This window comes from Heptranchias perlo, chromosome 27 (assembly GCF_035084215.1).
Source record: "Heptranchias perlo isolate sHepPer1 chromosome 27, sHepPer1.hap1, whole genome shotgun sequence".
NCBI lineage: Eukaryota > Metazoa > Chordata > Chondrichthyes > Hexanchiformes > Hexanchidae > Heptranchias > Heptranchias perlo.
In genome coordinates this window covers 32,185,435-32,212,687 of record NC_090351.1, presented here as the reverse complement: position 1 = coordinate 32,212,687, position 27,253 = coordinate 32,185,435, and the positions used below count along the sequence as shown (strand labels likewise).

Below are 27,253 nucleotides of genomic sequence, written 5' to 3'. Positions count from 1 at the left end.
GGCTTGTGTTGGGCCAATTTTACTCATCTCTGTCTGGCGTCTATCCTGCCAGTTTGTTGAAATATTGATCTTTGTCTAGTGATCCAGTATATCCATTGGATTCACTATTTGAAATGCAAAGAAAAATAAAATTGTAACACAGTAATCAAAGTCTTATTGTGTTTTGTTACTATATAGAACTGTAGAAGTTTACAGCACAGAAGGAGGCCATTCAGCCCATTGTGTCTGTGCCAGCTCTTTGTTAAAGTAAAAATAATATGTCAGTTGTTGGTGTAAGATTTTACCCACCAGACAACTTAAAAATCATGGGGGTAAGTTTCATCTTCACTGCTTGCACTTGAACAATTACATTAGTCACTAGATTTAAATAAATTGATGCAGTGAATACATTTTGTAAATCAGTGAGTTCCTCGATGCAATTAATGATTTAATTTCTATCTGAATTTATTAATATGGAAACTTCGCCTGTGTTATTATAAACCTGCATATTTTGTCCATGAGCATCACCATAGGAGATCAACTGTTATTCCATAAAATATGTCAACATTATTTTTATATTCATAAAACTTAGCGTGTGCCAGCCTCATTCATGCATCCTGTTACAGCTTTTCAGGTTTTGCACCAGGTGTTTGCTCTGGTTGAAAGTCCCATATCATATCTAGTTAAATGACAGCATGATCAAAGATCACAATATAGAATCCATACGGCATATACCGGCTACTGTAATGTTACATGTGTCATCAATTGTGTACTCCTGTCTTTGAAGAAGGCAAAGTGAGAAGGACTCCAGCGAGATTAAACCAACTTTCAAGCTAGCTAACTCTAGCTAATGATACAAAACAGGAGCACAGGGAAAACAGCCTTAATAAAGCAAAGGATTACACGTGTACAGCACAATGTAATCTACGCAATCCGATGCAAACAGTATCACATCTTATATATAGGGGAAACATATATTCATATGTATATTGATATTCATGGAACATGGTTTCGATTCCCTGGAAATCATGGGGTTTGAAACCAAAATGAACTGGATACCCCCACAAAGGAACAGGAGAGAGAGGCACAGGATTGCAAAACTAGGCACCCAGTCACCAAATGGCCTGAATCAGATATAATGCAGGAGCACTCAGACCTTAACCCGGACCCAAATCCCGACTCCAACCTCAACCACAACCCCAACCCCAACCTAACCCCTAACCCCGACCCAACCCTAGCCCCTAACCCTAATGCAGAGTGGTAACCTTAACCCTAATGCAGTGTACCCAAACGCTAACCCCTAACCCGAATGACCCTAACCCCAAACCCTAATCCTAACTCCAACACAAACCCCAATCCCCTAAAACCAACCATAGAATCATAGAAATTTACGGCACAGAAGGAGGCCATTCAGCCCATCATGTCCGTGCTGGCCTAATGGTGTGAGAGAGAGAAACTCAGCCATCCTGGTGTGAGAGAGGGAAAAGAAGTACTCTCTCCTGCACTAAGTCTGTGTGTGGATTAATGCCTATTCTGATTTAATTAATTCACAATGGGCAGTTCACAAACAATGATTGAAAACAAAGGAGACCATCTATGTTGATGGCCATAGATGCTTCTCAATTATTTGACCATTTTAGCGAACTCACATTGTCTCAAAGTTAAAATGACCCCCAGTTGGTCTAATGAACTATATGAGAGGTAAATTTAACTCTTTTGCTTCTTTTGCCCGCTATCCGTGTATTTTGAGTCCTTATGGGTGACCATTGACCCATATCCGAGCATGTAAAACAGCTTCATCACTCACTACAAAGAAACAACTGGTGCTGAGGAGTTCAAGATAGGACATAAGATGTCAATGCATGGTTTAAATTTGAGGAGTTATGGCTCAGAAAGCCCAGAGTTAGCAATAATGTGTCTGTCCAGATATCTGAGGGAAGGGCCAAGCCATTCCATTCAAATATAAGCATCTTGTGGGCTTCTCTTGTATATCTGATTGGCAACTTTTTTTAATTTAAGTCCACATATTTAAATGCCATTTGTCTTGTTCATTTTTTGAAGAGTATGGAGCTGAATTTTCTCTTTGCCGCAGTTAATTAGAGCACCACAAGGGCACCTGCCTCAGGTAGTGTGAGGGAAATTGTTGCAGATGTGATTGAGTGCCTTAGTCAAAACAGCCAGTTAAATTTGAATCCTCCAGCCCCCACAACCATGGTCCAGGACAATGCTGAATGCCAGGAAAGCACTGACAGAAACGGTAGCAAAAATGTTGCGTGGCATCATCCCATTTATTGTGTCCTATTTTAATACACATGCCCATATTTGGGCAGAAGCATCATACAACTGACATCACCTCCGGCAGAAAACTCCACAAGTGGTGTCGAGGAACAGGAAGTTAAGCAAGTGGCATCCCACTCAATCCCCACTCAATTACTGGCATAACATTGGAGGAAAGTTGACCCTTATTTCTCAGCCTGTCTTGTTCAAATTGAGTCGTTTGTCAAAGCCATCAGAGAAAGATCACAAGATAATTATGGATGAGGAAGACATTTGGCTCTTCTTAGATCATCCATTCGGAAAGACCCAAAGGTCCTCCCCATTGAAGCATCTAATTGTTTCATAAATGATTCTAGATTTTTCATCTCCACTACTCTATCCGGGAGTCCATTCCATATGTTGATCACCCTTTGTGTGAAGAAAAATTTACTGATATCAGAGCCAACTTTGCCTTTTACTAGTTTTAATGTGTGTTCTCTTGTCAACGCTCATGATTTAATTTATAATAATTTTGTGTACCATTTACTATCTTCTATACCTCTATAAGATCACCTCTCACATTTTTTTTATTATTCGTTCACGGGATGTGGGCGTCGCTGTCAAGGCCGGCATTTATTGCCCATCCCTAATTGCCCTCGAGAAAGTGGTGGTGAGCCGCCTTCTTGAACCGCTGCAGTCCGTGTGGTGACGGTTCTCCCACAGTGCTGTTAGGAAGGGAGTTCCAGGATTTTGACCCAGCGACAATGAAGGAACGGCGATATATTTCCAAGTCAGGATGGTGTGTGACTTGGAGGGGAACCTGCAGGTGGTGTTGTTCCCATGCGCCTGCTGCTCTTGTCCTTCTAGGTGGTAGAGGTCGCGGGTTTGGGAGGTGCTGTCGAAGAAGCCTTGGCGAGTTGCTACAGTGCATCCTGTGGATGGTGCACACTGCAGCCACAGTGCGCCGGTGGTGAAGGGAGTGAATGTTTAGGGTGGTGGTTGGGGTGCCAATCAAGCGGGCTGCTTTATCTTGGATGGTGTCGAGCTTCTTGAGTGTTGTTGGAGCTGCACTCATCCAGGCAAGTGGAGAGTATTCCATCACACTCCTGACTTGTGCCTTGTAGATGGTGGAAAGGCTTTGGGGAGTCAGGAGGTGAGTCACTCGCCGCAGAATACCCAGCCTCTGACCTGCTGTTGTAGACACAGTATTTATATGGCTGGTCCAGTTAAGTTTCTGGTCAATGGTGTCCCCCAGGATGTTGATGGTGGGGGATTTGGCGATGGTAATGCCGTTGAATGTCAAGGGGAGGTGGTTAGACTCTCTCTTGTTGGAGATGGTCATTGCCTGGCACTTATCTGACGCAAATGTTACTTGCTACTTATGAGCCCAAGCCTGGATGTTGTCCAGGTCTTGCTGCATGTAGGCTCGGACTGCTTCATTATCTGAGGGGTTGCGAATGGAACTGAACACTGTGCAGTCATCAGCGAACATCCCCATTTCTGATCTTATGATGGAGGGAAGGTCATTGATGAAGCAGCTGAAGATGGTTGGGCCTAGGACACTGCCCTGAGGAACTCCTGCAGCAATGCCCTGGGGCTGAGATGATTGGCCTCCAACAACCACTACCATCTTCCTTTGTGCTAGGTATGACTCCAGCCACTGGAGACTTTTCCCCCTGATTCCCATTGACTTCAATTTTACTAGGGCTCCTTGGTGCCACACTCGGTCAAATGCTGCCTTGATGTCAAGGGCAGTCACTCTCACCTCACCTCTGGAATTCAGCTCTTTTGTCCATGTTTGGACCAAGGCTGTAATGAGGTCTGGAGCCGAGTGGTCCTGGCGGAACCCAAACTGAACATCGGTGAGCAGGTTATTGGTGAGTAAGTGCCGCTTGATAGCACTGTCGACGACACCTTCCATCACTTTGCTGATGATTGAGAGTAGAATGATGGGGCGGTAATTGGCCGGATTGGATTTGTCCTGCTTTTTGTGGACAGGACATACCTGGGCAATTTTCCACATTGTCGGGTAGATGCCAGTGGTGTAGCTGTACTGGAACAGCTTGGCTAGAGGCGCAGCTAGTTCTGGAGCACAAGTCTTCAGCACTACAGCTGGGATGTTGTCGGGGCCCATCGCCTTTGCTGTATCCAATGCACTCAGCCGTTTCTTGATATCACGTGGAGTGAATTGAATTGGCCGAAGACTGGCTTCCGTGATGGTGGGGATATCGGGAGGAGGCTGAGATGGATCATCCACTCGGCACTTCTGGCTGAAGATGGTTGCAAACGCTTCAGCCTTGTCTTTTGCACTCACGTGCTGGACTCCGCCATCATTGAGGATGGGGATGTTTACAGAGCCTCCTCCTCTCGTTAGTTGTTTAATTGTCCACCACCATTCACGCCTGGATGTGGCAGGACTGCAGAGCTTTGATCTGATCCGTTGGTTGTGGAATCGCTTAGCTCTGTCTATAGCATGTTGCTTCCGCTGTTTAGCATGCATGTAGTCCTGAGTTGTCGCTTCACCAGGTTGGCAGCTCTTTTTTAGGTACGCCTGGTGCTGCTCCTGGCATGCTCTTCTACACTCCTCATTGAACCAGAGTTGATCCCCTGGCTTGTTGGTAATGGTAGAGTGAGGAATATGCCAGGCCATGAGGTTACAGATTGTGCTGGAATACAATTCTGCTGCTGCTGATGGCCCACAGTGCCTCATGGATGCCCAGTTTTGAGCTGCTAGATCTGTTCTGAATCTATCCCATTTAGCACGGTGGTAGTGCCACACAACACGTTGGATGGTGTCCTCAGTGCGAAGACGGGACTTCATCTCCACGAGGACTGTGCGGTGGTCACTCCTACCAATACTGTCATGGACAGATGCATTTGCGACAGGTAGATTGGTGAGAGCGAGGTCAAGTAAGTTTTTCCCTCGTGTTGGTTCGCTCACCACCTGCCGCAGGCCCAGTCTAGCAGCTATGTCCTTCAGGACTCGGCCAGCTTGGTCAGTCGTGGTGCTACCGAGCCACTCTTGGTGATGGACATTGAAGTCCCCCACCCAGAGTACATTCTGTGCCCTTGCTACCCTCAGTGCTTCCTCCAAGTGGTGTTCAACATGGAGGAGGACTGATTCATCAGCTGAGGGAGGACGGTAGGTGGTAATCAGCAGGAGGTTTCCTTGCCCATGTTTGACCTGATGCCATGAGATTTCATGGGGTCCAGAGTCAATGTTGAGGACTCCCAGGGCCACTCCCTCCTGACTGTATATCACTGTACCGCCACCTCTGGTGGGTCTGTCCTGCCGGTGGGACAGGACATACCCAGGGATGGTGATGGAAGAGTCTGGGACGTTGGCTGAAAGATATGATTCTGTGAGTATGGCTATGTCAGGCTGTTGCTTGACTAATCTGTGGGACAGCTCTCACAATTTTGGCACAAGACCCTGCAAGGAGGACCTTGCAGGGTCGACAGGGCTTGGTGTTTTGCCGTTGTCATGTCCGGTGCCGAGTGGTCCGTCCGGTTTTATTCTTATTATGACTTTTCGTAGCGAGATTTTACAACTGAGTGGCTTGCTAGGCCATTTCAGAGGGCAATTAAGAATCAACCAAATTGCTGTGGGTCTGGAGTCACATCTCGGCCAGACCGGGTAAGGGCGGCAGGTTTCCTGCCCGAAAGGACATTAGTGAACCAGATGGGTTTTTACGACAATCCGGTAGTTTCATGGCCATCATTGCTGATACTAGTATTTTAATTCCAGATTTTTATTTAATTAATTGAATTTAAATTCGCCAGCTGCCGTGGCGGGATCTGAACTCATGACTCTGGATTTTAGTCCAGGCCTCTGGATTACTAGCCCAGTAACATAACCACTATGCTACCGTACTCCTATTAAGGCTCAAAAGTCAAAGTTTCTCCCATCTTTCCTCATAACTCAGACAACTAACTCTGGGGACTTGCCTTGATGCTCCTCTCAGTGATGCCTCCAATGTCTCCCTTCAGGTGGATAAGCCAGAAAGAGGTTTTGTGATTGGTCAGCAAACCTCCATGTAAAGATTAACATTCAAGGGCCTTGTGCCAGTCTAATTGACATTGTAGCGTTGTTGACATTAGCACAACTGTTTTTTTCTTTTTCTAATGAATCTAAAGACAGTTAAACCTGTCATCCTGTGAATCTATAATGTGTAATTACTACTCTTCACATAATCATTTATTGGTTAATAATTTGGTATGGCAGTTTATAGTGCAATTCTACCACATTTCAAAGTTGGGGAAAATCACACGGTCACATGATATAATGGGTTTCTATTTGATCTTTGGGGTCACTGTGTATTAAGAAGCGTGTGATTTTCAATAAAACTGTTGGACTATAACCTGGTGTTGTCGGGTTCCTTACATTTGTCAACCCCAGTCCATCACCGGCATCTCCACATTATTGTAACCTGAGATCCAAACCTATATATTTCTATATATTATTCAACGTGATATTATAATTCCATTTAGCATCCAGGGTTAATGTTGGTAGTTGTTAGTTTACTGTTTTCACTACAGGAGTTTGATTCTCTCACGCTAACTTCAACTACTGATGGAGCTGTACTAATTTAATTCGGAAAGTTGGATGGTTATGCACCTAATAATTATGGCTGGAAATGTATGACTCTGTACATGATGCTAAATAAACTAGTGTAGCCTAGAAATTACTGTTACTGAAATTATAGAGTGAGTGCTTGCATAATTATTTTAAATGGGTTAACGCCGCGACTAAAATGGCAAAGTAATGTTAAATAATCGAGGTAAGCATCCATCTGTTAATATTGTTAACAGTAATTTCTAAGCTGATAGAACTTTTTGTGTCAAGGCCTTGATGTATCTACAGTGAGGGTTAACTAGCAATGTCTGTCAGACTTTAGTTTGCTGTTAAGAACTGCACCTGTGATCTTTACTCTTACTTGAGCTGTTTTAATGTAGCGGTGACTCGAAGCCAAAATTACAATTGGACCATTGATTAAATAACACGTAACGCAAATCCCAAATATTTTCCGCCACTTCAGTCTTCAATTTCTCTTGTTCTCAAAGGCACTATCTCTGTAGATTGTCCTATCAATGTAAGATATCAAATAATCAAATACGTTCCCGAGTTCAATTTAAAAATCAACAAAGTAAGGTTCCAATCAGGAGGTTAACTATTCTTAATTCTTTAAAGGTCAACTAACAAGGTCTTCAACATCAAGAAAGAAAATAGTAAGAACTTGCATTTATTTACCAACTTTCACATCCCCAGGTCCCCCCAAATCACCTCACAACCAATGAATTACTTTTGAAATGTGGGTACTGTTGTATTGTAGGCAGCCAATTCATGCACAGCAAGATCCCAAAAAACAGTAATGAGATAAATATCCAAATCATTTTTAAAAATTTGGTCTCAGAATGTGGGCATGTGGGCATGGATGCATTTATTGCTCATCCTTAGTTGCCCTAAGAAGGCAATGGTGGGCCTTCTACTTGAACCACTGCAGTCCGTGTGGTGATGGTGCTCCCACAATGGAGTTAAGCAGGGAATGCTGGTATATTGACCCAGCAACGATGAAGGAACAGCGATACGTGTCCAAATCAGGTGGCGGAGGGGGTGGATATTGAATTCAGTGTGTGTATGTCCCTTTGTTTTGGTCCTTTTTAAATGCTGTTCTTCTGAACTTTTTTCCAGTTCTGATATAGGGTCTACACCTGAAGTGTTAACTTGGTGTTCTCTCCATAGATGCTGACTGACCTGTTGAGTGTTTCCTGTACTGTCTGCCTTTGTTTGAAATGATTAGAGTTTCTTTATTGTCTAAAATATCCAGTGAAAAAAATACCAAATCAAGCCAGGTCGATTTCTCTTGGTTGCGAGAATGGACTCCAAGAGTTAGGGTCATCAAAAATACATGGGCTTGCTCCGTCAGTGGAAATGGGACAGGTCGGGCACCTGTGATATCTACTCTTGACCTCACAGGAGTAGCCAGGGTCAGGTATATTTACATGGTAACAGCAGTGCTCTGCACCAGTAGAGGTGCATCTTGGACATAGTGCAGAGCAGGTGGGATGGGAAAAGCACCACTGGCCAGCTGCTAATGCAGCATTAGGTGCCACCCATATCATGACTGAGTTTATTAGGAGCAATTGGTTCCCTTCATAAGGAGCCCAATTTCACTGATAGTGCAACAAATTTTACCGAGGGTCCAGGCCAGGAACCCCCACTAGCCACAAAATATAGTGATGAGCATGCCTGTACGTCAGATTCATCCCAGCTTCCATGGAGCGTGATGATATGGAGGTCTTGGACAAGGAAATTACCAGTTCCAGCTCTGCCCACTCGAAACATAATGACGTAGGAACAAACGTAGGCAGTTCAGCCCCTTGGGCTTGTTCTACGATTCATAGAAGATCTGTACATCAACTCCATTTACCCTCTGATGTCACGTGCCAATTTTGGAGCAGGCGAAGGTTCCGCCCCAATCAGGAACCTACGCAAACTAGAAGCCAAGGTCTTGACCTGGCGTATCTGGGTTCTGGCCGATTTTGCACTCCCTCTACTACGCTCCCAGCTGTCCTACACCAAGAGTGCAGTGTTGGTCCCATGGAAATTTGGGGCCAGGGTGTAGTCTTTAGAGAAATGTAGGACTGGGCGGGATATGATTCAGGCACGGAAGAGATATGAGACTTTAAAAATGATGAAAGTGTTGGACTCAGTCTGGTTAGAAAGGTTATTTGGAATGGAGAGGGATGGTTGGACTGGAGGGCATGCTTATAAAATTCATAGGCAACAAGTTAAGTTAGATGACAGGAAGTATTTCTTTTTGCAGAGTCATCGTCCTCTGCGAGAAATTGACGGAATATGCAATAAATGAAGAGTCACTTTAAAAGGAAACCTGAACCATTCTGGAGAGAAGAAAGGTTTTTCTGGTAATAAAGAGTAAGTCACACTTCAGTTGCGATTCTGAGTCATTGATTATCATTTTTTTTTTATTCGTTCACGGGATGTGGGCGTCGCTGGCAAGGCCAGCTTTTATTGCCCATCCCTAATTGCCCTCGAGAAGGTGGTGGTGAGCCGCCTTCTTGAACCGCTGCAGTCCGTGTGGTGACGGTTCTCCCACAGTGCTGTTAGGAAGGAAGTTCCAGGATTTTGACCCAGCGACGATGAAGGAACGGCGATATATTTCCAAGTCGGGATGGTGTGTGACTTGGAGGGGAACGTGCAGGTGGTGTTGTTCCCATGTGCCTGCTGCTCTTGTCCTTCTAGGTGGTAGATGTCGCGGGTTTGGGAGGTGCTGTCGAAGAAGCCTTGGCGAGTTGCTGCAGTGCATCCTGTGGATGGTACACACTGCAGCCACAGTGCGCCGGTGGTGAAGGGAGTGAATGTTTAGGGTGATGGATGGGGTGCCAATCAAGCGGGCTGCTTTATCCTGGATGGTGTCGAGCTTCTTGAGTGTTGTTGGAGCTGCACTCATCCAGGCAAGTGGAGAGTATTCCATCACACTCCTGACTTGTGCCTTGTAGATGGTGGAAAGGCTTTGGGGAGTCAGGAGGTGAGTCACTCGCCGCAGAACACCCAGCCTCTGACCTGCTCTCGTAGCCACAGTATTTATATGGCTGTTCCAGTTAAGTTTCTGGTCAATGCTGACCCCCAGAATGTTGATGGTGGGGGATTCGGCGATGGTAATGCCGTTGAATGTCAAGGGGAGGTGGTTAGACTTTCTCTTGTTGGAGATGGTCATTGCCTGGCACTTATCTGGCGCGAATGTTACTTGCCACTTATGAGCCCAAGCCTGGATGTTGTCCAGGTCTTGCTGCATGCGGGCTCGGACTGCTTCATTATCTGAGGGGTTGCGAATGGAACTGAACACTGTGCAGTCATCAGCGAACATCCCCATTTCTGACCTTATGATGGAGGGAAGGTCATTGATGAAGCAGCTGAAGATGGTTGGGCCTAGGACACTGCCCTGAGGAACTCCTGCAGCAATGCCCTGGGGCTGAGATGATTGGCCTCCAACAACCACTACCATCTTCCTTTGTGCTAGGTATGACTCCAGCCACTGGAGACTTTTCCCCCTGATTCCCATGGACTTCAATTTTACTAGGGCTCCTTGGTGCCACACTCGGTCAAATGCTGCCTTGATGTCAAGGGCAGTCACACTCACCTCACCTCTGGAATTCAGCTCTTTTGTCCATCTTTGGACCAAGGCTGTAATGAGGTCTGGAGCAGAGTGGTCCTGGCGGAACCCAAACTGAGCATCGGTGAGCAGGTTATTGGTGAGTAAGTGCCGCTTGATAGCACTGTCGACGACACCTTCCATCACTTTGCTGATGATTGAGAGTAGACTGATGGGGCGGTAATTGGCCGGATTGGATTTGTCCTGCTTTTTGTGGACAGGACATACCTGGGCAATTTTCCACATTGTCGGGTAGATGCCAGTGTTGTAGCTGTACTGGAACAGCTTGGCTCGAGGCGCAGCTAGTTCTGGAGCACAAGACTTCAGCACTATAGCTGGGATGTTGTCGGGGCCCATCGCCTTTGCTGTATCCAGTGCACTCAGCCGTTTCTTGATATCACGTGGAGTGAATCGAATTGGCCGAAGACTGGCTTCCGTGATGGTGGGGATATCGGGAGGAGGCTGAGATGGATCATCCACTCGGCACTTCTGGCTGAAGATGGTTGCAAACGCTTCAGCCTTGTCTTTTGCACTCACGTGCTGGACTCCGCCATCATTGAGAATGGGGATGTTTGCAGAGCCTCCTCCTCCCGTTAGTTGTTTAATTGTCCACCACCATTCACAACTGGATGTGGCAGGACTGCAGATCTTTGATCTGATCCGTTGGTTGTGGAATCGCTTAGCTCTGTCTATAGCATGTTGCTTCCGCTGTTTAGCATGCATGTAGTCCTGAGTTGTCGCTTCACCAGGTAGGTACCTCATTTTTAGGTACGCCTGTTGCTGCTCCTGGCATGCTCTTCTACACTCCTCATTGAACCAGGGTTGATCCCCTGGCTTGTTGGTAATGGTAGAGTGAGGAATATGCCGGGCCATGAGGTTACAGATTGTGGTGGAATACAATTCTGCTGCTGCTGATGGCCCACAGCGCCTCATGGATGCCCAATTTTGAGCTGCTAGATCTGTTCTGAATCTATCCCATTTAGCACGGTGGTAGTGCCACACAACACGTTGGATGGTGTCCTCAGTGCGAAGACGGAACTTCATCTCCACGAGGACTGTGCGGCGGTCACTCCTACCAATACTGTCATGGACAGATGCATTTGCGACAGGGAGATTGGTGAGGACAAGGTCAAGTAAGTTTTTCCCTCGTGTTGGTTCGCTCACCACCTGCCGCAGGCCCAGTCTAGCAGCTATATCCTTCAGGACTCGGCCAGCTCGGTCAGTAGTGGTGCTACCGAGCCACTCTTGGTGATGGACATTGAAGTCCCCCACCCAGAGTACATTCTGTGCCCTTGCTACCCTCAGTGCTTCCTCCAAGTGGTGCTCAACATGGAGGAGGACTGATTCATCAGCTGAGGGAGGACGGTAGGTGGTAATCAGCAGGAGGTTTCCTTGCCCATGTTTGACCAGGTTTCCTGGAGCTTCTTAGTTTGTTTTAGAGAGTGAGAGAGAATTTCCCAGAGTTTTTCCTGAATTGATCACTTGTTCAAGTGAGTTTAACAGATCCACGATGGCTGTCCATGATTAACCCATCCATTTCTAAATTCTCGCTAAATTTGCCTCGCATTATGGATTCTAAGAGTTTACCCAAAACTGACGTTAGACTAACTGGTCTATTATTACCCAGTTTATCTTCTTTCTTGTATTGCTTGAACGTAGCCTTTTGTTCGAGGTTGTAGACAATTTAAATATTTGAATGTTATTTTGTTTGAATAAAAAAGGAACAACGGAACAATTTAATTTGGAGTTTGAGATACTGTGACCTTCATTAGTGAAGGTGAGAAGCAAATCATTCATTCATCACATGTATAAAAGCACCCAGACTGCTCCAATGTCCAGCACAACTGAAGAAATTGTGTGAAGCTCTTCTGTCGACTATAGCTTTCCATAACACCGCATCAAAGAACAGCATGAAGTGGTTAATCATTTCACTGGTCTGTATCCAGCTCTCTGAGTGTCTCTACAGGTTGGTCATTAAACCATTGAATTAATTTATATCAGTCAATTTGTGCACCATTGTGTACATCTGTTAATTTTCAATACCTTTCATAGAGTTTACTTATTTTGGAATCGGTGTGTTTCCATTAAAAAAATGTTCTATATGTGATATATTTGAATTTGTTCAGTTTCGTTAAACCCCTACCAGAGCAACTTAACAGTGCTACTTTTAAGGTGTGTTTGTTAGCCGAGATCCTCAGACCAGCAGGGAAAGTAAACAATAAGACGATTCCAGAGATCATCACACGACTCATCCTTTATCATTTCAGAGTGCCTTTGCACAGGGGCAAGTCTGTTCGAGAGATCCTGAAGGAACGTGGGGAGCTGAAACATTTCTTAGAAACTCACAAATATGATCCCGCCTTGAAGTACCGAGCTTTGTACCCTGACTACCAAGCTGGGACAGGGGATGAACCACTTCTCAATGGCATGAATGTAAGTACAAAGAAAATCACCTTCAAAAGGAATTAAGGAACTTATGGTTAATGTGTCGATGTTTAACCATGGGATTGAGTTCCAACAGAGACTGAGTTTCCTACTCACCTACTTTTCCAGGTGATGGCCAAGTTGTTGACTCTAAGTTCTGCAGCCACTTTTATTTTTTCATTCCGTTGTTGAGTTTCCAGGTGAAGTCCTTCATCTGACAGGCTGAAGTGTGAACAGTACTGAGAACAAAAGAGAGATTACTTTAAATTAATTTTACCTGAATTTTCAATTTAGTCTTTGCCAAAAATCAAAATGAATTGAAAGACTGGGTAATATGCAGTTCATTGTCATTTCACTATTGTAAGAGTTCAAGGTAGAATTGTTTGGGTTCATTTTAGTTTCTGCAATGGATGTGCATCTATATCACACAATGATCTATAATTCAGCAATAATTGCCACTGTATTGGAGGGTTCATTTGGGCATACGAATAGAAAACAAATCACACTACTGCACTATTTCTAAGGTTGGGCTTCAGACATTGTTTGGGCAGAGTGGATGGAGCTTTGTGCTTCATCTTGTCCAAGCTCTGCCTGACTTTGGAGTGCTTGATGCTGACAGAATGGCAAAAGTCGAGAACTATTCCATTCCCCAGCATGAGAGTTGATCATTGTTACAAATTCAGATACCTTCTCGAGCAAACTCCAGTGTTAGCTTTTAGTCAAACTACCTATCCCGACCCAAGAGCGGAATCCACCAGCCTAATGTGGCGATAACTATTGCATCGAACGAAAAAAGTTGTCACAGCAACAATGAGTGTGAACAATCACTAGAATATTAAAATATCTTTTGTTGTGCCTGGCACACTGGTACAGGTGCCCATCTGAATCTCAATCTACATCTCCCAGCTCTGCTAGCCTGTGAATTTAACCCCTTGAGAGCAAAGATGAATAGTAGTATTTTTAACATATTTACAGCGTGGTCCCCCCATGGAAGCCGAGGTAAGAAATCCCAAAATGTGACAATCATTTTGATCAGCTCAATAGCTCATCAGAAAAGGAAATCATATGGGTTTTTTCCGGCAAAAACTTATTTTGAAGAATTCTTTGGTTTCAATTGTGGTTATATAGCCTCAACATTGGAGTAAATATCATCAGTTCTTATTTTCAATTGGTTATTTAGAGTTACTACTATGGATCCATTAGTGTGGGTACCCCACCCCAGAGCTTCACTGTCCTGTTTGACACTGGTTCATGCAACCTTTGGGTCCCATCCATCTACTGCAACAGTGCACCATGTAGTAAGTAAAAGTAATTGATTCAAGTGATTATTTCTTCGGAATTTTTTCCTTCTGACTCAAACAACTTTCCATAGAATTTGAATTCTGAAGAAATAAATGATGATTCATTCTTCTTTCTTCAGGGAACCATGCAAAATTCAACCCAACCAAGTCCTCAACATTCACCACGAATCGCAAACCTTTCAACTTGTATTATGGCTCTGGGAGTCTGTCTGGATATTTTGGATATGATACAGTGAATGTAAGTACTGAAAGGAGGCTACTAATATGCATTGGACATCCAATTTCTAGGTATCTACTGGACATTACTTATACAGTGATATTGTCTCAATATTTAGCCTATGTTGTGTATGAGCATCATCCTACATCAATGCAATCCCACATTCCTGGGATGAGAGGGTTATCCTATGAGGAGAGATTGAGTAGAATGGGTCTATACTCTCTGGAGTTTAGCAGAATGAGAGGTGATCTCATTGAAACACACAAGATTCTGAGGGAGCTTGACAGGGTAGATGCTGAGAGGTTGTTTCCCATGGCTGGAGAGTCCATAAATAGCAGGCATATTCTCAGGATAAGGGGTTGTCCATTTAAGACTGAGATGAGGAGGAATTTCTTCACACAGATGGTATGACTCTTTGGAATTCTCTATCCCAGAGGTGTGTGGATGCTGATTCACTGAATATGTTCAATGCTGAGATAGATAGCTTTTTGGACTCTAGGGGAATCAAGGGATATGGGGATCGGGCAGGAAAGTGGTGTTGAAATCAAAGATCAGCCATGACCTTATTGAATGGTGGGACGGGCTCGAGGGGCCGTACAGCCTATTCCTGCTCCTATTTCTTATGATCTTTTGTTTTTCTGAATGGAGCAACATTGTTTGTACTGACAGCTGTCGTTAGTTGTAAAATGAATCTAAAAAACAATGACACAAAAATTGAAACAGTATTTATTATGAATATTAACCTAAACCAGGAAATAATTTTAAGGCTGTGGATTCATCAGGGATTCAGATGGCAGTTCTAAACTTGCTGGCATGGCTCTCTATCCTCCAATAGAGTTTTAATGCTTATCAGATGTCAATGTGCTTTCGGTACATAAGCTCACAACTTAAATTGGGGCTACGATGAGAATACAGTTTTATTTTTCAGTTTTTGTATTTTGTTTACATTGATAGTCTTTATGGCACGATTTGCCCATGTCAAAATATAAATAGCAGCATACCCAGAGGTGAGGAGACAGATGTGTTTTTTCTTATTCGTTCATGGGATGTGGGTGTCGCTGGCAAGGCCAGCATTTAGTGCCCATCCCTAATTGCCCTTGAGAAGGTGGTGGTGAGCCGCCTTCTTGAACCGCTGCAGTCCGTGTGGTGAAGGCTCTCCCACGGTGCTGTTAGGAAGGGAGTTCCAGGATTTTGACACAGCGACGATGAAGGAACGGCGATATATTTCCAAGTCGAGATGATGTGTGACTTGGAGGGGGATGTCCAGATGGTGCTGTTCCCATGTACCTGCTGCTCTTGTCCTTCTGGGTGGTAGAGGTCGCGGGTTTGGGAGCTGCTGTCGAGGAAGCCTTGGCGAGTTGCTGCAGTGCATCCTGTGGATGGTACACACTGCAGCCACTGTGCGCCGGTGGTGAAGGGAGTGAAGTTTAGGGTGGTGGATGGGGTGCCAATCAAGCGGGCTGCTTTGTCCTGGATGGTTTCGAGATTCTTGAGTGTTGTTGGAGCTGCACTCATCCAAGCAAGTGGAGAGTATTCCATCACACTCCTGACTTATGCCTTGTAGATGGTGGAAAGGCTTTGGGGAGTCAGGAGGTGAGTCACTCACTGCAGAATACCCAGCCTCTGACCTGCTGTTGTAGATACAGTATTTATATGGCTGTTCCAGTTAAGTTTCTGGTCAATGCTGACCCCCAGGATGTTGATGGTGGGGGATTCGGCAATGGTAATGCCGTTGAATGTCATGGGGAGGCGGTTAGACTCTCTCTTGTTGGAGATGGTCATTGCCTGGCACTTGTCTGGAGCAAATGTTACTTGCCACTTATGAGCCCAAGCCTGGATGTTGTCCTGGTCTTGCTGCATGCAGGCTCGGACTGCTTCATTATCTGAGGGGTTGCGAATGGAACTGAACTACATCAGCAGCAGCAGAATTGTATTCCAGCACAATCTGTAACCTCATGGTAACTGAGTAGCATGTGGGACAACCATACAGTGGAACTGGTAAACTTGAGTTTTAACGAACAATATCCTGTACAGTTTCATACCATGCACTTCTTCAATCTCTCTGAAGGCAGAGCAAGCGAGCACTTGGTGAGACGAGGCTTGATTTATTTCATAACACATGAACGTGCAGGCCAACAGTTATGATCAAATTCACTTGTTTTAATCAGTACCATTGTCTTCACGTAATAATAAAAATAATGAACAAACTACACTTCCCCCATTAATGAGTCATCTTACTTGGCTTAATTAGAATATCTCCCCTGCAATCTGTCCTTCACCCCAGGGTGGAACCCTGTCTCCCTGCAGTCTCCCATCTTTCCGTCATACTCCAGTGTTAGCTTATAGCCAAACTGCCTATACCGACTCTTGAGGAAAATCCGAGCAGAGAATCCTGCCACACTGTTTACATGTGCCCTAAGTTCAGTGTCAGCCCTTGCTCAATGGTCGCACTCTCACCTCTCACTCAGAAGGTTGTGGGTTCAAGTCCCACTCCAGAGACTTGAGCACAAAATCTAGTCTGATGCTCCAGTGCAGTACTGAGGGAGTGCTGCCCTGTAAGAGGTTCCGTCTTTCAGATGAGATGATAAACCAAGGCCCCGTCTGACCTCTCAGCTGGACATAATAGAACCCATGGCACTCTATCGAAAAAGAGAAAGGGAGTTCTCCCCGATGTCCTGGCCAAAATTTATCCCTCAACCAACATCGCTTAAAAAAATAACAGATTACCTGAGCATTATCAGATTACTGTTTGTGGGATCTTGCTGTGCGAAAATTGGCTGCCGCATTTCCTAAATTACAACAGTACTTCATTGGCTGTAAAGCACTTTGGGACGTCCTGAGGTTGTGCTATATAAATGCAACTTTTTCTTTCTTTCGAGCTATAGAGTAGCTTTACTGTGTTACAGTAGCAGGTTAGAGCATTCCCTCTCAATTGGAAGTGATCTTGTGTTGTGAGGAGTTTGATTTAAGGAAGAAAATGATAATAAATAATTTGAGGAGGGAGAAGCCTGTTGATTATAAAATGATTTGTATTCAAATCTGTATTGCTGGGAGAGGATCAGTCAGCATCCAAATTAATGGAGTGAATTAATCAGCTCAATGGTACGGTGTTTCTCAACTTAGTTCAATATTTTTCTTTTACTCTTTTCCTTCCCAAGGTTGCCGGCATCTCGATTTCAAACCAGGAGTTGGGCCTCAGCGAGAATGAACCTGGCAGTACCTTTTATTATGCTCCATTTGATGGAATCCTTGGTCTGTCATACCCAGGGGTCTCAGGAGATGGGGCCACGCCTGTGTTTGACAACATGCTAAATGACAAGCTGGTGACACAACCTCTGTTTTCTGTGTATTTGGAGAGGTAATATATAAGTGTTAGGGACATGCAGATCTTGGTACTTGCAATAGGACTTCATGGATTTTACTAATTGATGGCTATTTAGAGCAATACCAATTGGGAGGAAAGCAGAGATAGAAGATTCTCAGAGATTGTAGCAGTTCCTTAGTCCTCAAATGGCTAATCAAAAATGTAAGTGGCTGTCCTAATGCCAACCCGTATACATGTTCCTGTGTGTTACTTGTAAACCTCTACAGCATTATTTGATCCTAGTCTAATTTATAATGTGACTGAGTTACAACATGTTATAGGAAGCAGTATAGTGTACATTTCGAATCTGCAAAGGAGGTCAAAATGCATGTGAAAGAACCTTTCCGAGCATCATTTCAATCAAAGTCTGTCAGTTTCAGAAATCTTTATCTTATCTACACTATTCACCCTGAAACATTTATTTGCTCCAAAGAAGTTCAAGAGAGAAACATTTATTTAATGCTTCAGCGGGATGGGGGAAGAGGGATATGAGCTTCAGTCAGGAGTTAGAAAATGTGTGAAGGGAAGAGTTATATATAAGTGCTGAATAATGAAATTCATTAGGTGATCCTGAAATATTTGATTTATTCCAGGAATCCAAATAGTCAAAATGGCGGTGAAGTGATATTTGGGGGAATCGACAGTAGTCTTTACTCAGGTCAGATATCCTGGGCTCCAGTTATTCAAGAACTGTACTGGAACATCGGCTTACAAAGGTAAGTGAGAAAAGAGTGAAACAGCAACATTGCAATCACCCTCTCAATGGGCTGCTACTGGCTACTCTCTGTTTCCTGTTAGCTAACCAATCCTTTATCCGTGCTAATACGTTAGCCCCTACTCCATGAACTCTTATGATTCATATGAGAGCTTTGTGCTTCATATGAAGTTTAAATAAAAAAGAAAAATCACATGAAAGTCCTATGCTGGTTGTCAGATCCTGTGTGAAATAGATTATTGCAGTTTATGGCCAGTGTCCTGTGGGCATGAATTGATGGCACAAAACTACCCCTTAGTTTGGCACTCACTCAGAGAAGCTATAATGATGGTTTGCATGGGACTGGAAAAAATATTAAGCAGCACGTTCTTTTGAGATGTGCTCAAGAGAATGAGGAAATGGGAAATCTTTTCGAAGTATGCAGTCCCAAGTGACTACTTTGTTTTTGCTACAGGAGCTATCATCAAATCAATTCTATCTTTCAGTGTGCTTGTCAATGGCCAGCCTACCTTCTGTTCCCAAGGATGCCAAGCTGTGGTCGACACAGGAACCTCCGAAATCACTATTCCTTATCAATACTATGATACATTTATGCAGCGCATCGGTGCATATGAGGATCGGAACGGTGGGGTAAGTAGTTGCAACAATTGCCGATTGATTCTGGGCCTGCCGCATGACTGGGAATGTTGCACCATGCTGACAATGGCAGGATTGCAAATCAATTGTTGTAATCTATAATTAATGCTCATATGTTCGTATTTATCACTATTAAATGATATCACATTAACTGGTGGGAAAATAATATCTGTATCCAAACAGTGCACATCCCATTTTACTAATAAAAGATGTTGCCTAATGGTGCTTAAGGGAGGATGGGAAGACACAGTGGGTTAGGTCACGATCCATTCAGTTCTGGGACTTTGATTTGAATCCAATTCAAATTGATGGAATTAAAGTCTCTTCTCTCTGACAGCTGGAAGGATCTTAAGTAAAATGAATTTGAGCCTCAATTCCTGGAGAGCATATTTGAGTAACAATCGGCTGCTGCACGCAGGGAGGTCACAGGTCATGCTTTGTGGGAAATGGGGCTGATATATTGATGTAATAGGGAGTGCTCTTCTTTGGTTGTAGTTAAGGTACAATTTGAGGTAGTATAATAGAGGCTTTATTATGCATTTAACTTGACGCTATACTTGACCCTGGGGTTTTTGATGTTGATAATGGATGCCAAAAGTAGGAAAATGTTCCATTCCAAAGGGCTCGGATCATCGACCTTGAGGAATAAACGTTTTCATCAAAAAGAAAGAATTTTAATGTATTTCTTAAAATGGCGCTCAGCAAAATGACAAATTAAAGACAGATGAGGAGTGCATTTAGCCCATCTTAGCTCATTCACCAGGGAAAAACTTAGGCCATTACTTCATCCAAATGAATCCTGAATGAATCTAAGGTTTAATGTGGTATAAACAGAACACCTCGTGGGGGCCTCTGAAGTGTAGCATTGGCAACTTTCTGACTCCAGTTTGAGAACCCATCTGAACAAGTTATTTGTGAAATAAATTGTACATCACATGATCCCTTGCAGTTTATTTTCCAATTGTATTAATTATGCATAAATCTTGATTGTTGCCTTTTCTATTTAACAGTTTCTTGTCAACTGTAACAATATCGCAAACCTGCCTTCTTTGACCTTTGTGATCAACGGAGCTGATTTCACAATTCCTCCATCTGCATACATCATTCGGGTATGTATATTCTAACAACAAAATCACTCGGGGTTATTATCTTTCCTTGTGAGGTGTTTCAGTTGGGTCAGAATGGCCCCATGGCAGCAGAAGTTTGACTGCTTTTTATGGTATGGCATTCGTGGGGAGGAGCATGGTTCTTTTTTATTGGTAATTCTTTTCTCTCTTTTATAATCCCACTCTCATTAATTCTTACTACAGGACTAGAAAGTTTGGTGCTGAAAATAATATAGATTTCTACGATGTGAAGCTAATCGCTATGTTAAAAAAAGATTTAACTATATCAGGATCTCATCTGCAAATGAGTCTAATTGAGTATCATTATCTTACAGAGCAACGGATACTGTATTCCTTGGTTTGAACCGTCCTACGTCCCTCCCCCTACCCGAGATGGACCACTGTGGATTCTGGGGGATGTCTTCCTCGGAGAATACTATTCTGTTTTTGACAGAGGGAACAACAGAGTGGGATTCGCTCAGGCTGCCTAAGGGACGTTCCCTCTAATTTAGTTCAATATTTCAGCAAATAAAGCAGTGCCTTTTAACCCTTGTATTTCTCTCCTACAAAACAATCTCTACCTTGACACATTGATTTCAATGGAGATGAAAATCGAGCAGTTTCTATAACGGGCAGCAGATCTGCAACATCAGTTTTATGCCCAGATGACAAGTTGAAAATCTGCCCCAAAGTCTTTCTAGTAGATGGACTGTCGGCTTTAATTTAAGTTTACTGTGAATAGGGCTTGTGTTGGGCCATGTTTTACTCATCTCTGTCTGGCGTCTATCCTGCCAGTTTGTTGAAATATTGATCTTTGTCTAGTGATCCAGTATATCCAATGGATTTACTATTTGAAATGCAAAGAAAAATAAAATTGTAACACAGTAATCAAAGTCTTATTGTTTTTTGTTACTATGTAGAACTGTAAAAGTTTACAGCACAGAAGGAGGCCATTCAGCCCATTGTGTCTGTGCCAGCTCTTTGTTAAAGTAAAAATAATATGTCAGTTGTTGGTGTAAGATTTTACCCACCAGACAACTTAAAAATCATGGGGGTAAGTTTCATCTTCACTGCTTGCACTTGAACAATTACATTAGTCACTAGATTTAAATAAATTGATGCAGTGAATACATTTTGTAAATCAGTGAGTTCCTCGATGCAATTAATGATTTAATTTCTGTCTGAATTTATTAATATGGAAACTTCGCCTGTGTTATTATAAACCTGCATATTTTGTCCATGAGCATCACCATAGGAGATCAACTGTTATTCCATAAAATATGTCAACATTATTTTTATATTCATAAAACTTAGCGTGTGCCAGCCTCATTCATGCATCCTGTTACAGCTTTTCAGGTTTTGCACCAGGTGTTTGCTCTGGTTGAAAGTCCCATATCATATCTAGTTAAATGACAGCATGATCAAAGATCATAATATAGAATCCATACGGCATATACCGGCTACTGTAATGTTACATGTGTCATCAATTGTGTCCTCCTGTCTTTGAAGAAGGCAAAGTGAGAAGGACTCCAGCGAGATTAAACCCACTTTCAAGCTAGCTAACTCTAGCTAATGATACAAAACAGGAGCACAGGGAAAACAGCCTTAATAAAGCAAAGGATTACACGTGTACAGCACAATGTAATCTACGCAATCCGATGCAAACAGTATCACATCTTATATATAGGGGAAACATATATTCATATGTATATTGATATTCATGGAACATGGTTTCGATTCCCTGGAAATCATGGGGTTTGAAACCAAAATGAACTGGATACCCCCACAAAGGAAAAGGAGAGAGAGGCACAGGATTGCAAAACTAGGCACCCAGTCACCAAATGGCCTGAATCAGATATAATGCAGGAGCACTCAGACCTTAACCCGGACCCAAATCCCGACTCCAACCTCAACCACAACCCCAACCCCAACCTAACCCCTAACCCCGACCCAACCCTAGCCCCTAACCCTAATGCAGAGTGGTAACCTTAACCCTAATGCAGTGTACCCGAACGCTAACCCCTAACCCGAATGACCCTAACCCCAAACCCTAATCCTAACTCCAACACAAACCCCAATCCCCTAAAACCAACCATAGAATCATAGAAATTTACGGCACAGACGGAGGCCATTCGGCCCATCATGTCTGTGCTGGCCTAATGGGTTCACTCAGCCATCCTGGTGGGAGAGAGAGAAAATAAGTACTCTCTCCTGCATTAAGTCTGTGTGTGGATTAATGCCTCTTCTGATTTAATTAATTCACAATGGGCAGTTCACAAACAATGATTGAAAACAAAGGAGAGCATCTATGTTGATGGCCATAGAAGCTTCTCAATTATTTGACCATTTTAGCGAACTCACATTGTCTCAAAGTTAAAATGACTCCCAGTTGGTCTAATGAACTATATGAGAGGTAAATTTAATTCTTTTGCTTTTCTTGCCCGCTATCCATGTATTTTGAGTCCTTATGGGTGACCATTAACCCATATCCGAGCATGTAAAACAGCTTCATCACTCACTACAAAGAAACAACTGGTGCTGAGGAGTTCAAGATAGGACATAAGATGTTAATGCATGGTTTAAATTTGAGGAGTTATGGCTCAGAAAGCCCAGAGTTAGCAATAATGTGTCTGTCCAGATATCTGAGGGAAGGGCCAAGCCATTCCATTCAAATATAAGCATCTTGTGGGCTTCTCTTGTATATCTGATTGGCAGCTTTTTCAAATTTAAGTCCACATATTTAAATGCCATTTGTCTTATTCGTTTTTCGAAGAGTATGGAGCTGAATTTTCCCTTTGCCGCAGTTAATTAGAGCACCACAAGGGCACCTGCCTCAGGTAGGGTGAGGGAAATTGTTGCAGATGTGATTGAGTGCCTTAGTCAAAACAGCCAGTTAAATTTGAATCCTCCAGCCCCCACAACCATGGTCCAGGACAATGCTGAATGCCAGGAAAGCACTGACAGAAACGGTGGCAAAAATGTTGTGTGGCATCATCCCATTTACTGTGTCCTATTTTAATACACATGCCCATATTTGGGCAGAAGCATCATACAACTGACATCACCTCCAGCAGAAAACTCCACAAGTGATGTCGAGAAACAGGAAGTTAAGCAAGTGGCATCCCACTCAATCCCCACTCAATTACTGGCATAACATTGGAGGAAAGTTGACCCTTATTTCTCAGCCTGTCTTGTTCAAATTGAGTCGTTTGTCAAAGCCATCAGAGAAAGATCACAAGATAATTATGGATGAGGAAGTCATTTGGCTCTTCTTAGATCATCCATTCGGAAAGACCCAAAGGTCCTCCCCATTGAAGCATCTAATTGTTTCTTAAATGATTCTAGATTTTTCATCTCGACTACTCTATCCGGGAGTCCATTCCATATGTTGATCACCCTTTGTGTGAAGAAAAATTTACTGATATCAGAGCCAACTTTGCCTTTTACTAGTTTTAATGTGTGTTCTATTGTCAACTCTCACGATTTAATTTATAATAATTTTCTGTACCATTTACTATCTTCCATACCTCTATAAGATCACCTCTCACATGACCTCCTATTAAGGCTCAAAAGTCCAAGTTTCTCCCATCTTTCCTCATAACTCAGACAACTAACTCTAGGGACTAGCCTTGATGCTCCTCTCAGTAATGCCTCCAATATCTCCCTTCAGGTAGATAAGCCAGAAAGAGGTTTTGTGATTGGTCAGCAACCCTCCATGTAAAGATTAACATTCAAGGGCCTTGTGCCAATCTAATTGACATTGTAGCGTTGTTGACATTAGCACAACTGTTTTTTTCTTTTTCTAATGAATCTAAAGACAGTTAAACCTGTCATCCTGTGAATCTACAATGAGTAATTACTACTCTTCACATAATCATTTATTGGTTAATAATTTGGTATGGCAGTTTATAGTGCAAGCCATTTATTCTACCTCATTTCAAAGTTGGGGAAAATCACATGGTCACATGATATTGTGGGTATCTATTTGATCTTTGGGCTCACTATGTATTAAGAAGATATTGGGCAGATAAAGACACATTCTGGGAAACAGGGAGCAAGGGCTCCTCATATAAGTCTTTAATATATATTGCAAACAGCTGAGGCCCAAGCATTGATCCTTGCGGCATCCCACAAGTTACAACCTGCCAACCCGAAAATGACCCGTTTATTCCTACCCTCTGTTTTCTGCCCGTTAACCAATTCTGAATCCACGCTAATATTTAAGCCCCAATTCCATGAGCCCTAATCTTGTGTAACAACTTCTTGTGTGGCACTTTATTGAATGCCTTTTGAAAATCCAAATATACTACATCCACTGGATCCACCTTATCTACCCTGCTAGTTACACCCTCAAAAAACTCTAATAGATTGGTCAAACACGATTTCCCTTTCCTAAAACCATGTTGACTCTGCCTAATCGTATTATGATTTTCTAAGTGCCCTGTTGTTACATCCTTAATAATAGGTTCTAGCATTTGCCTCATACTGACTTCAGGCCAAATGGCCTATAGTTCCCTGTTTTCTCTCTCCCTCCTCTCTTGAATAGTGGGTTACATTTGCTACCTTTCAATCCACGGGGACCGTTCTGGAATCTAGGGAATTCTGGAAGATCAAAATCAATGCATCCACTTTCTCTGCAGCCACCCCTTTTAAAACACTAGGACATAGGCCATCAGGGCCACGGGATTTGTCGGCTTTTAGACCCATTAATTTCTCCAGTACTTTTTCAATATTACAAAATATTTGTTTAACATCTCTGCCATTACCTTATTCCACACTATAATTTCTCCTGTCTCTGACTCTAAGGGACCCATGTTTACTTTTGCTACTCTCTTCCTTTTTACACACTTGTAGAAGCTTTTACAATTTGTTTTTATATTTTTTGCTAGTTTACTCTCATGTTAAATTTTCACCCTCTTTATCAATTTCTTGGTCCTAAAGTATGATATAGTTTGAAAACAGAATTCATGAGCTCATGGAGATTGTGAATGTGGAAGGATCAAACATAATTGGTTAATTTTGAATAAAGTGGGAGACACAGGTGAGCAGAGGAACCAGCCAGATGAGAAGAGAAAAATGAACCAACTACGGAAGAGTTGATGGTAAAAGAGGCTTTTAGTGGAGACAGCTGTAGGAAAGAGGGAGGATGTGGGTGGTAATAGAAACAGGAAGAGCAGAAGAAGGAAATAGAGATTCCAGACGGGATTCACAGATTGGAAGAAAGAAAGGGGGCTAAGGGGAGAAATACAGAGGAGATTAGAACAGATCGGAGAAACAAGGAAAAGGTTCTGGTAAGAAAGAAAAAGATTATAGTGTCAGGAGATTCAATGTTGCAATTTGTTGATAGCTACTTTGGTGATAAACATAAAGAAAACAAAGCAGCATTGTTTACCAGGAGCTAAAGTGGCAGATGTAGAAGAGAAGTTTGATGGGCTTGGAAGGAAAGCAGGAGAAGCATAGCCAGAACACTTGGCACAACGTTTCCTGACTAACTGGGTGGATACAGGAAGGAAAAAGAAATAAATTTTAAAAAAGATTCAGCAATAGCCTCAAAATGCAGTTGCAGATGTTACAATAGGGCTCTTTAAATGTACATCTGTAAACAGCACACCCCAGCAGACCTGGCTTCCATTTTATATGGGTGGGTGATGACTGAGCATTATGCCCACATAAAAGCCAAGAAATTGATTTGACATCTAAATGATGTCATCAGGGCTTAATTTTAATATAATAAAAGTACAAACTGGCGAGTGCCTCTAGTATCAATATCTAACTGCAACATTAGATGGGATTCTAAAAAGGTGGCAATCCAGCAGAATAGATTGCCACTCATTTTCCCGTTTGGTTATGCCCACTTTATGCCTATTTATTGGATTGTGGAATATCAGATAATCAAATAAGTGCTGGAGTTAAATTAAAAATGAACTATTTTTCATTCTTTAACACTTAACTAACAATGCCTTCATCATTAAGAAAGAAGTTGTATTTAAATAGTGCCTTTCATGTCCTTAGGATGCCCTAAAATGCTTCACAGCCAATGAATGACTTTTGAAGTGTGGGCACTGTGGTTTTATAGTCAGCCAATTCATGCACAGGAAAGTTCCTCAAAACACTAACGAGATGGCCTGTTAATCTCCTTTTTTTTATTTGTTCTGGTGAAGTGGGCGATGCTGGCAAGGAACATCTGTCTCGCCACCTTTAGGGGCATTCAAAGAATAGTAGGAAGCTAGGCTGGGAAACGTAGACTATTAAAGGAACGTGCTTTGGTGTCCAAATAACTTCTTCTCATCCTTAATATTTCCTATATTCTTATCACTATGAAGATCATTCTGGTAATCAGAGAAGATATCCTTTGATTGTTTAGAAAGGTATTGAACAATTGTTTATTGTAACCTGAGATCCAAACCTATATATTTCTATATATTATTCAACGTGATGTTATAATTCCATTTAGCATCCAGGGTTAATGTTGGTAGTTGTTAGTTTACTGTTTTCACTACAGGAGTTTGATTCTCTCACGCTAACTTCAACGACTGATGGAGCTGTACTAATTTAATTCTGAAAGTTGGATGGTTATGCACCTAATAATTATGGCTAGAAATGTATGATGCTGTACATGATGCTAAATAAACTAGTGTAGCCTAGAAATTACTGTTGCTGCTATTAGAGAATGAGTGCTTGCATAATTATTTTAAATCGGCAAACGCCTCTACTAAAATAGTAAAATAATGTTAAATAATCGAGTTAAGCCTCCATCTGCTAATATCGTTAATAGTAATTTGTGGTTGATAGGATTCTTTGTGTCAAGGCCTTGATGTATCTACAGTGAGGGTTAACTAGCAATGTCTGTCAGACTTTAGTTTGCTGTTAAGAACTGCACCTGTGATCTTTACTCTTAATTGAGCTGTTTTAGTGCAGCGGCGACTCAAAGCCAAAATTACAATTCGACCATTCATTAATTAACACAAATCCCAAAATATTTTCCTCTACTTCAGTCTTCAATTTCTCTTGTTCTCAATGGCTCTATCTCTGTAGATTGTCCTATCAATGTAAGATATCAAATAATCAAATACGTTCCCGA

At 42.7% G+C, this 27,253-nt stretch overlaps 1 protein-coding gene across 1 annotated transcript; it reads left to right on the top strand.

Annotated features, from left to right (window-relative positions):
- The first annotated feature begins 12,304 nt into the window (after nucleotides 1-12,304).
- On the top strand, nucleotides 12,305-20,663 carry LOC137344538 (gastricsin-like). Its single transcript, XM_068007586.1, has 9 exons — nucleotides 12,305-12,375; nucleotides 12,677-12,842; nucleotides 14,014-14,131; nucleotides 14,254-14,372; nucleotides 17,510-17,709; nucleotides 18,309-18,431; nucleotides 18,916-19,060; nucleotides 20,077-20,175; nucleotides 20,508-20,663. The coding sequence occupies exons 1-9, from the start codon at nucleotides 12,320-12,322 to the stop codon at nucleotides 20,661-20,663; spliced, it is 1,182 nt and encodes a 393-aa protein (XP_067863687.1). The 5' UTR covers nucleotides 12,305-12,319.
- Nucleotides 20,664-27,253: the final 6,590 nt, after the last annotated feature.